This window comes from Apteryx rowi, unplaced genomic scaffold, assembly GCF_003343035.1.
Source record: "Apteryx rowi isolate R43461 unplaced genomic scaffold, aptRow1 scaffold_83, whole genome shotgun sequence".
Classification (NCBI taxonomy): Eukaryota; Metazoa; Chordata; class Aves; order Apterygiformes; family Apterygidae; genus Apteryx; species Apteryx rowi.
Window position 1 is genome coordinate 816,727 of NW_020451127.1, and position 9,754 is coordinate 826,480.

General features: G+C 57.1%; 1 protein-coding gene across 4 annotated transcripts in view; it reads left to right on the forward strand.

Moving 5' to 3' along the window:
* CCM2 (CCM2 scaffold protein) overlaps nucleotides 1–8,907 on the forward strand; it is a 29,215-nt gene extending 20,308 nt beyond the window's left edge. For all 4 annotated transcript variants that reach the window (XM_026089810.1, XM_026089812.1, XM_026089813.1 and 1 more), the window contains exons 5-10: nucleotides 1,308–1,444; nucleotides 2,573–2,708; nucleotides 3,423–3,477; nucleotides 4,312–4,450; nucleotides 5,111–5,249; nucleotides 8,550–8,907. In XM_026089810.1, coding sequence (XP_025945595.1) covers nucleotides 1,308–1,444; nucleotides 2,573–2,708; nucleotides 3,423–3,477; nucleotides 4,312–4,450; nucleotides 5,111–5,249; nucleotides 8,550–8,830 — 887 coding nt within the window. In that variant the 3' untranslated portion in view covers nucleotides 8,831–8,907. The remainder of the gene's footprint in view (nucleotides 1–1,307; nucleotides 1,445–2,572; nucleotides 2,709–3,422; nucleotides 3,478–4,311; nucleotides 4,451–5,110; nucleotides 5,250–8,549) is intronic.
* The last annotated feature ends 847 nt before the right edge of the window (nucleotides 8,908–9,754 follow it).

The window sequence follows — 9,754 nt, forward strand, 5'->3', positions numbered from 1 at the left end:
CCCCAGCAGCTCTGCCTGTGTTAAACTTCAGTCGTTTTCTGGCTGGAGTGTTTGGGGAAGGCTGAGCTTCTTAGAGGATGTGATGGCAGAGACTCGTTGGATTATAAACCCTGTGACAGCAGAGGACAGTCTATAGAATAACTGAGTAACTGACTTGCAAGGTTGTAATTCTGTTGACGGATTTTTGTGGCTGTCTAAGCCGTGGAAACGAAGCCAGCGATTTATGAAGTTGTCAGAAACCTTCTCTAAATTATAGCCTCTTAATTCAAACGCTTTGGCCTTATGCAGCGTTCGGGTGGAGTTCCTGGGCTCCTCAGAGCTCCAGGGTGTTTTCTTCCGGCCGTGGGATCGAGTGCTCTCCTGTTCTGGGGGCTGTGCTGTTCCCCGCGAGCCGAACCTCCCTAAAGCTTTACCGCGCTCCAGCCTGTCCCCTGTGCTCTGCCCCTTGCCCTCGGGCAGCCTCGGTGGCTGGGGCAGACCGGGACGCCCCGTCTCCGGCCCGGCTGCCGGGCTGATGGGACAGGAGCGCTGCCCGCAGCTGTGGGCCGTGCTGCTGGACATGGCCTGCCCCGGCCTCCCTTCCCGCTGAGCGCTTCTGCCGGCTGGGAAATCCTGCGGGAAGCAGCAGCAGAGCAGCGTGGGGACAAGGACAGCGAGGCCTCCAGCCTGGTGGGACAGAGGAGCTATAACCCAAACGGCAGCTGCCAGGAGAAGTGAGGTCGGGCTGAGACTCCCCGCTTGGCTTAGGCAACCCCGATGAACGTGCTTTGCTGTAGCCACCCTCTGAGCTGCAAGGATTTAGGAACCACCTCAAGCCGTGTCCAACATCTCTGGGCTTCTGAGTGGTTGTCCCCTGCGTGCCGAGCCTGGCCCGAGAGCACTGCCAAGGTCATGGTGCCGCACAGCGCGAGGGTGCAGCCGCGGAGTCCCAGCTTGCCAGGCGCTGGGCGGAGGACAGCAAGCAAGGAAAGCAGCTGAGGGAGGAACGAACGTTACGGGAACAGTGCTCGTTTTCCCCCTCGCCGCCTGTCCCTGTGCGATTCCGTTCACCTGACAAGCTGGGCTTTCAGTGCGCAGAAACCTCTTGAGCTGGGGTCCAGCCCGGGCCTGCGAAGGAATTATATCATGTCAGCGTGACGCGGCCGCGCAGCCGCTCTGCTGGGCAGGTACAAAAGCAGCTTTGTGCACGCTGGCTGGGAGCTGTTAGCGCTGCTCCAGGCTGTTCGGAAGGCAGCTCGGTGTGCTAGGACGCATTTCTGTTTTCTCCCCCACCTCAGCCTTTCCATGACGACTTCTCTGTTTCTCAGCTCAGGACCCTGGGATCTCCCCAAGCCAGAGCCTTTGTGCCGAAAGCTCCAAAGCACTTACTTCGGGCTCGCTGTCCGAGAGTGGAGTAGTACCTGTCGAAGCTTGTTGCTTGGTGGTCCTGGCTACGGAGAACAAAGTAAGACTCAAACACTCAATTAACTCCCTGTCCCACGTTGAGGTTGCATCCAGAGTCACCCAGGAATTGCAGTGATGGGATGAATGGGATTGCAGGGAAGTTTTTGGCCCTTAGACTGGGGTGGCCACAACCTCTTAGGTTGACAGTGGAGAACCAGGAGCCCCAGGCTGGCCTCTCTCATGACTGACAACTAGCACGCTCTGATCTTCACCTCACCAAGTGTCCCCTCTCTCACATGACCAGAAGCATACCTGGCTGCAGGTTGTGTGACAGACATAGGCCCAGTCATGACAAGGAGGGTCTGGGATAAGGGGCAGGAGGCAAGCCATGCACTGCTAGGACAGCTCTTGTGGGCCCTGACCTCGGGGAGAGGAGGTAAGTCAGAGCTGGCCTGCAGCCCCTTGCTTGAATGCCTGTGGTGGAAGTGTCCGTTGCATCCGGAGATTTTGATCTCTGCCTGTGTGCTCCCATTTCCGCAGCAGGAGCCCTTTACCTTAAGGGTGGAGTTTTGCGCTCTTCGTTTTCAGTTTTATTATCTGTAGCACTCTCTGGGGTGACCGCAGCTATTTGGGATGTAGGTTATAACGGAACAAACGGGGCAAAGCAGCTACAGTCCCAGGGAACTGAGCCAAGGAAGGAGAATAGGACAGAGCACGGATGTGAAATCTTGATATTATTTAATAGTTGTGGGTTGATTGTTCAGACGACGGAGCGTCTGATCTCCTGTTGCCTCAGACTGCTCGGTGGAAGAGAGCTGAGGTGGTTCTTGGCATTGTGGAAGGGTGATGAGGAGTGACATGTTTCGCAAGCTCATCTTCTTCTCTAGCACTGAGGAAAACCACCTGGGGCAAAGGGGCAGAGTTAGCTAACCAGGCTGCCGTGAAGTCGTGGCGTGGGGAAGCTGGCAGCAGGCACCGAGACACCAGACCTGTCGCCCCCAGACCTAGTCACCCTGCAGGTAGGGCAGTGTCCCAGGTCTTGGACGAGTGGGTTCCCTTTCATCGCTGGAGAGACAACAGCCTAATAAATGCCAAGTACCCTGCTGTCCCGTGTGGCGTGTCCACTTCGGAGAGCTGAAGAGAAAGGCCGTTGCGTTGACATCAAGCCCTTTCTTTGCTCCCTCCCCAGGTGACTGCAGAGGAGCTGTGCTCACTTCTCAGCCAAGTCTTCCAGATCGTTTACACTGAGTCCACCATAGACTTCTTAGATAGAGCAATATTTGATGGGGCGTCCACGCCGACGCGGCACATGTCCTTACACAGCGGTGAGTCCGTGCTCTTTCTGTTTGCCTGTTTCTTACCTGAGCCTCTCCTGCCTGGGAGTCTTTCCCAGCCGCACCCATGCCCGTTGCCTCTCTTCCTGCCACCCTCCGAAAGGAAATCCAGTCAGAATCAGCCTGGCCCAGCCTGGTGGCTTCCCCCCCTGCAGGGTCATCTCTGTATTGATTATCAGCCGTGATGCGTCTCCAGTGGCATCAGCTCTGGCCCCGCACGGGACCTTCATTTCTAGTGAGTCCTGCTCTAGTGAAGGTTGGGAGAGGCCAAAATAGTGCAAGGCTTTGAGAAAAGTCCCTCCTCCTCTGCTTTAATTGCGTGTGAGGTAGAACGGTGCAAAGGATATCTCCTGCCTGGAGATGTTTCCCCAGCAGGGCTTTGGGAAGCCTGAAGACATTAGATTTGGTAGGTCTGTCCTTTTCCTCCGTACCCTTTGCCTTTCTCTATTCATACTGGATGGAAGCAGTTAATAAAACGGTGCTTTGTCCCTTTGCAGTTGGGCATCTCTGCTGAGTCTCTCTGTAACCAGCCCTGACACAGCGTTGTTCCCTCTTCCGGCACCATCTCAGCCCCAGTCCTGCAGTCTCTTTTTTGTTCCAGCTATGAATGCTGAGTCAGAAATCCGTGCGTGCGTAGGTCACAGGCTAGGAAAAGCGCTGCGTTTCTGCTTCTCAAACTTTATGTCTTGAATATCTTCCTTGCAGATGACTCTTCTACAAAAGCGGACGTTAAGGAACCTTACGAAGGAGAAGGCGGTTTGTAAGTTGAGAGCGAACACTGTATACTGTGATAGCTTGGCGCTTAGGGGTAACACCTTATTCATACAGCCTCACTGCCAGGTTTAAAACGGGAACTGCTGCAGTCGGCACTTTGGAAAGCTTCTGATCAGCTTGGCTGAAACATCTGACAGCATTATTTCTGTCTGCGCATGGTACCATGGCCTCTGCTTCCTCAGCATCCTCTGCTGCATTGTTCTGTTACCACAGTTTTCCAGGGAAGCTCATATATATGTGTTCAGTCCCATGCATCACCAGGAGCGGGGTTGTGACTTTCACAAAACCGGTTTGCCACTTTTGGTGGAATCCAGCTAGGGTTTGGAGAAATGTTTTCACTATCTTTTTCCAAAACCCATTATTTTGGAAACATTTTCCCTCCCGAATCAGAGTGAACGCTGAAAATGTTGAGAGCGTTTGTGGACTGAGAACCTGGCACACAAACCAGTTGTTTCAAGTTGATTGACGTTTCTTTGAGAATTTCAAATTTAGAAGCATCAAAATAAGGTATTTTGAGATTTCTTTCCCCCAAAAATTTCTGAGGAAGCAACTGGAGGGAATCTTTTCCCGCGTAAGGCTTCATTTTCAGCAAATCACAAAACTAATACGGTGAAACTCCCCTAGTTGTATTTCAATCCTTCATACGCCCTCTGGAATGGAAGGCTGCAACTGAGGGCAGCCTTTACCGCAGTGAGAGCGTGACTGCGCGTGACCCCGCGTGACCGCTCTTCCAGGCTCTCCGGTGCTGTGATCAGCAGTGGCTGCGATGCAGGTGCTGCCTGAGGAGCTCTGCATGGCTCATGATCTGTTTACCTTTCAGTTCCTTTCCAGACACCTCGGAGGCAGGTGACAACTCCCCCTCTTCTTTCTCGACACAACAGTCTCCTCACATTAAAACAGTCAGTGAGAGTGAGCTCAGCACCACAGCGACAGAGCTGCTCCAGGACTACATGATGACGGTAGGGTGTCCTCAAGGCAGCGCCTGGTCACAGGAAAGGGTGGAGGGGGTCTTCTTCTCTCTAGGATGTTCGAGAGGGAACATGCTTGTGCTTTTGGCAGAGACTGAGCGCCATGCTGGCTCCGACTGCTTCCAGCCAGCATTGTCTGGGCCCTGCAGGTGATTTGGGTTTGTCGTCTCCTCTTGTATAAGGTGTGTCCATGTTGGCGTAGGAACTGTAGCATCTCATCCTCCTCCTTTTCGGACAAATTCTGCTTGGAGCCCCCATGGGAGCCGAACGCGGGCTGTCACTGTTCTCTTGCAGGACCACCCGCACCCCGTTATCCCCTCTCGCTGTGTTAGGGCATGTCGCACCGCACGCGGTGCTCGAGGTCTGTCGCTCCGTGAGTTACAGACTCTGCATGTACTCATAGCTTGTCCCAGTTTGAAAGCTGCCGGCTCAGTAGTGGGTTGCACCAGCCTGTCCTGCTTTCCGTTGGGGCGAGCTGGTTGATTACCGCGGCTTGCTGGCGGTTGACTCTTGTCAAATAGCAATAAATCGAGTTGCCATAAACCCAGCTCCCAGGCTTCCCGTGATCTCTTCCCCCTCCATTTTCATCAGAGTTGAAAGAATGCTCCTAAAAATCAGTGATATTATTTGCAACGTTCTTCTCTTCCTCAGCTACGAACGAAACTCTCTTCCCAAGAGATCCAGCAGTTTGCGATGCTCCTGCATGAGTATCGCAATGGGGCTTCGATACATGAGTTCTGCATCAACTTGAAGCAGCTCTATGGGGACAGTAGGAAGTTCCTGCTCTTAGGTGAGTTTCAGCTGCCATGGATTCGTCATGGATAACAAACCAGAGGGTGAGAGCCAGCCTCAGTCTGCTCCCGACCCCTCGGCAGGGCGGGAAGTGCCTGGTGCGGATCTCGCTAGGGCATGGGCCTCTCACAAGGGCGCTCTGAGCTGATGCAAGGTTGTGAAGGGCAGGGGGTGAAAGGTGCAAAGATTGCTCGGCCTCCTGCGCTTGAGGTGTAGCCAGGCAAGGAGGAATACCTTGATTCGTCTCTCCTTGGAGACCCCCCGCTTCCTGAGGGCAGTTCAGTCCCTCTAGCTCAAGCTCCCATCTCAGGGTGGCTCGAATCATCCCTTGAGATCCCGATCTCTCCCAACTGACTGCAGAGGGAGCCGAGACACATGGCTTTTATGTGGCGAGAGGTAATGAGATAGATTGTCCTCTCTTTGTGTCTCGCTTCGCTTGCGTCTGCGTCTCGCCTACTGATCGTCTTCAGGGTTCAGGATGAGCTCCACGGCTCCTGAAACAGTCGGCAAGGTGTGACATTCCGTGCTGCACTCGGTGGCCGTGCGGGACTGTGCACAACAGCGGGATTCAGAGGGTCCCTGCAGGTCCTGGTCCTTGACCGAACACTGAGGTGACACCGGACGGTTCTGGTGTCAGACACGTCGTTCACGCGGGTGTGTTTAAGAGGGTGCCCCTGGGGCCTGCGTTCTCTGGAAACGACTTTGCAGTCCTGGAGGGAAGGTTTGCACCCAAATGGCCCTGCGCAGGGTCAGCAGCCAGACGCGCTGGCGCTGTTACCTGGGAGGAGAACAGCGCCGTTTCCCTTCCCGCAGCCGAAAGGAGGCTGCCGGCCTCGGAGGCTCTTCAGGTCCCTCCTGCCTCGAATCCCCCGTTTTGGTTTTGTCTTTAATGATCCGAAATAACGAGCCTTTGAAGGCCCGCCTCAACGCAGTGCTGTTGTTTCACGCTCCCCTCCCCAGCCATCTGCCCTGCTTGCTGCTTCGTTAACGCCGTTTAGCCTCACGGCATCTTGCAGCTCAGATGATACCGTGCGACCGCATCGTGGCCTCAGCACGCTTGCCTCTACCGTTCAGGAACGCGCCTGGGAAGCGGGATATAAAGTCGACTCTGCTCATGCGGAGCAAAGGAAGTGGAGGAATCTCCCCTTCCGCAGAGCTGGTTCTGGGAATCGGGAGGCCTTCTCCTTCCCCACGTTTCGCTGGGGCGTCTGGCACCTGCAGCCAGGCTGGAAGGCAGGTGCCTCCACTTATTAAGTTTTGGAGAGCACATGAGTTTCGTACCACCTTGCTGAGCGAGGTTGGAGGAGATTTTTGCTCTTCCAGAGCCTGGCACCCGCCTGTCTGTAGTTACATCTCTCCCCTTGCGATATTTTCTCAGTGGCAGGCGCCAAGGTGTTTGCGTGTCCTCTGCCCCCTGGCCCAGCAGCTGGGGGCCACCAGCAAGCCCCCCCGGAGTCCCTCAGCCCAGGAGGTCAGGTCGGACAATCTCACAGCCCCATCTGGGCTGGAAATCTCGATAACCGAACGCTGCTTCCCCCTGCTCTGGTCCTGGCCGGACCACCGAGGGTGCGGGTTTGTGGCTGAGTCCCTCAGGGACCTTCTGTCAGTTCGGGTCCCCTCGGCGTCCCTGCCTGGCACGCGACGAGCTGCTCGGCCTGAGCTCCGGAGCGCTCCGCGAGGCAGAGCCCAAGCGTTTCCGCACGTCGGAGAAGGCCAGGCCACATGGGCTAGCGGATATCAGCCGCGGCAGGGCTGGGTGCGCCGAGCCCAGCGCTGCGGGCGAGCCTGCTCCGTGGCCGGGCTGGCAGCCACCGACGTACCCGGAGAGCGGGGGGATCTCGAGCTTGACCTTGTGTCTCCACTATAGAGGCTTCTAACCCTACATCTAATTACAAAGACAAATGAGTTAGTTAGTTAGTTACTTTAACTCAAAGACTAATTAGCGGTGCAACAAGAAGCCGCCCCACCACCGAGCACGTGGTGGTGGGCTCCGCAAGAGAAACGTGCTCCGGGAACTGGGACATTTCATCCCGCTTGTATTAGCTCTCATCATCATGGAGGACCTTGCTTCTGCGATGTTTGTCCCAGTGACCTTGTCGGGCTGTTGGATTTAGGGTAGCTTCCAAGCAACAGCCGTTAGCCCAGCCCTGCCGGCCGTGGCGGTGGAGCCTCACCGGCGCGGTGCCGGCTCGGATCCCTGCCGCGAGACGCCGGCCTGTGCTGGGGTGGCAAGAGGGAGACGGATGTTCTTGAAACCACCCTGCCTGTTCGCCTTTGGGTGCCTTAATCGCGTGCTGCAGTAATAAGCTCAGCGATACGCTTCAGTGACGAAGCAGCAGACAATCCTGAGCTCTGGAAATCCTGCTTTAGCTCCCCTTCCGTCATGACTTGTCTGCAGCCCATACGTGGGCAGCGCCTGCGCTTCTCGGGGGGTGTAAATGTGACGGGTGGCCACGAGCTGGTGGCCCCGAAAGCGCTACCGGCCTGCCCCGAGTGGCCCGGGTCTGCCCGAAACAGGCTTCTCCGCCGAGCTCCGTGCGAGCAGGGAGAGCAAGCGCTGCGGCCGGTTTCCTTGCGAACAGCTCTGCTGACGCGGGTGTCCGTGAGTCAGTGATTCCTCGTGGACGGCTGAGCTAATCGGCACGGCCGGAGGAGGTGACAGCCGGAGGGAAGAGCCTAGCGCAAAGCAAGACAGTCAGTCACACCGTGAAATTCAGTTCGGCCCTGGAGGTTGTGGCCTGAACTGTCCGGGTGTAGCGGGGAGCTGTAGGTGAAACCCCGCCATCTCGCTGCGTGGCGGAGCAGAGGGAGGACAGCGCGGTTTTTTTTTTGGGGGGTGGGGGGTTCAGCCTGCCTCGATAGCCGGGTGCTGCTGAGAGGATCGGGGTGTGCTAACTGGAGCCGTCACCTAAAACAGGTCATCTTCAGAAACGCACGGTGCAGCGGGGCTGGAGGAACCCTTTGCCCGGGGAGCGGAGCTGCTCCATAGGGTCCCGGCGTGCTCCGTGGCAGCGTGCTCCTTTGGGTGTTGCATCAGGTCTAACAGGGAGCTTTGCTCTGGTGGAAGGTGCTTCAAACCGCTGGGGCAAGACTCATGGACAAAATGGCTCCGCTTAGGTTCAGCATGGAAACGTTCCCCAGAATTTAACGCAGCTGAACAAATGCACTTTAAAATAAGTTCCGACCTCCCTGAACGTCCCCCCTGCAGACAGGCCGGTGTCAAGAGCGCTGCCGCGTTGCCGGCTGACATGCGTGAGGTGGCTAACGTTCTCCTCCTTGTGTTTTCTTTCCCGGGAAGGCCTTCGACCCTTCATTCCTGAGAAGGACAGTCAACACTTTGAGAACTTCCTCGAAACCATCGGGGTGAAAGATGGCCGCGGCATTATCACAGACAGTTTTGGGAGGTACAGGCGGACTCTGAGCACAACCTCCAATTCGACGACCAACGGAAACGGAGCTGCCGGGAGCTCGGATGACCAGTCTGTGCCCTCGGAAGAAGATGAGTGGGACCGAATGATCTCGCACATCAGCAACGATATCGAAGCCCTCGGATGCAGCATGGACCGCGATTCCTCTTGAGAGCGAGCAGAGGGGAGGAAGGATGAGGCAGCTCCCTGCTGGAGCAGGCTCGGTCCAGCTCCCTTCCACCCTCTTGGGAAGAGACTGCAGCAGGGTTTGCGCCTGTCTTCCTGACCTTCATTCTGGGAGAGGGTTTTTCCAGGATGGATCAGGATGCAATTACTCTCCCATCCTTGTCAACGGCTTCGCTGGCCCACATGCCCGTTTGCAGGCGCCCGGGGACCCTCTTACTGTGAAGGTGCGCGGGTGCGCATCCGTGAGCGAGCACGCCGCGGAAGAGGAGCCCAGAGCCGGGCGAGGGAGCCGGCCTTCCCCGGCTCACTTTAGGCGCCGCCGCGGGCTCGGAGCGAGGCTGCGGAGAGCTTCGCCCGGAGACCCCCCACCTGGTTTTAGAGTTTTGCACACGACAGCCCCGTTGGAACCGCTCTCCTGCTCCTCCCCGCGCCGGGTTTCGAATGAAGTTTACCGCAATGTGAATTTATTTAAACCTCTCGGCGACGCTGCCGAAACGTTTGGGCTCCGAACCCGAAGGTGACCTGGGGAACGCCGGTCCCCGGCACAGCTCCGGTGCCGCCTGAGCTCCCTGCACCCCCCTGCAAGCACAAGGACGTGCCCAGCACAGCTCCCTCCGGGCAGCTCCAGGCAGGGGGATCCCAGATCCTTCCCACTGCCATCCCGATCCCCCCTTGGCGATCTCCAGCGCCGCGAGGTGCCGAGCACCTCCCCCCAAACTGACGCTAGCACCTCTGCTTCCCGAGGAGCACCTGGCGGGATGGGAAGGGGCTCGGACACGTGGGAGCAGACGCGCTCCTGCGCTCAGGGTTGCCGGTGCCCGGCTCGCTCCCGGGGGGGGCTCAGCTTGCCTTCCCGGATTAAGAGGCAAGACGGGAGCGAGCCGCCCCCAGGCCGCGCTCGGGGAAGCTC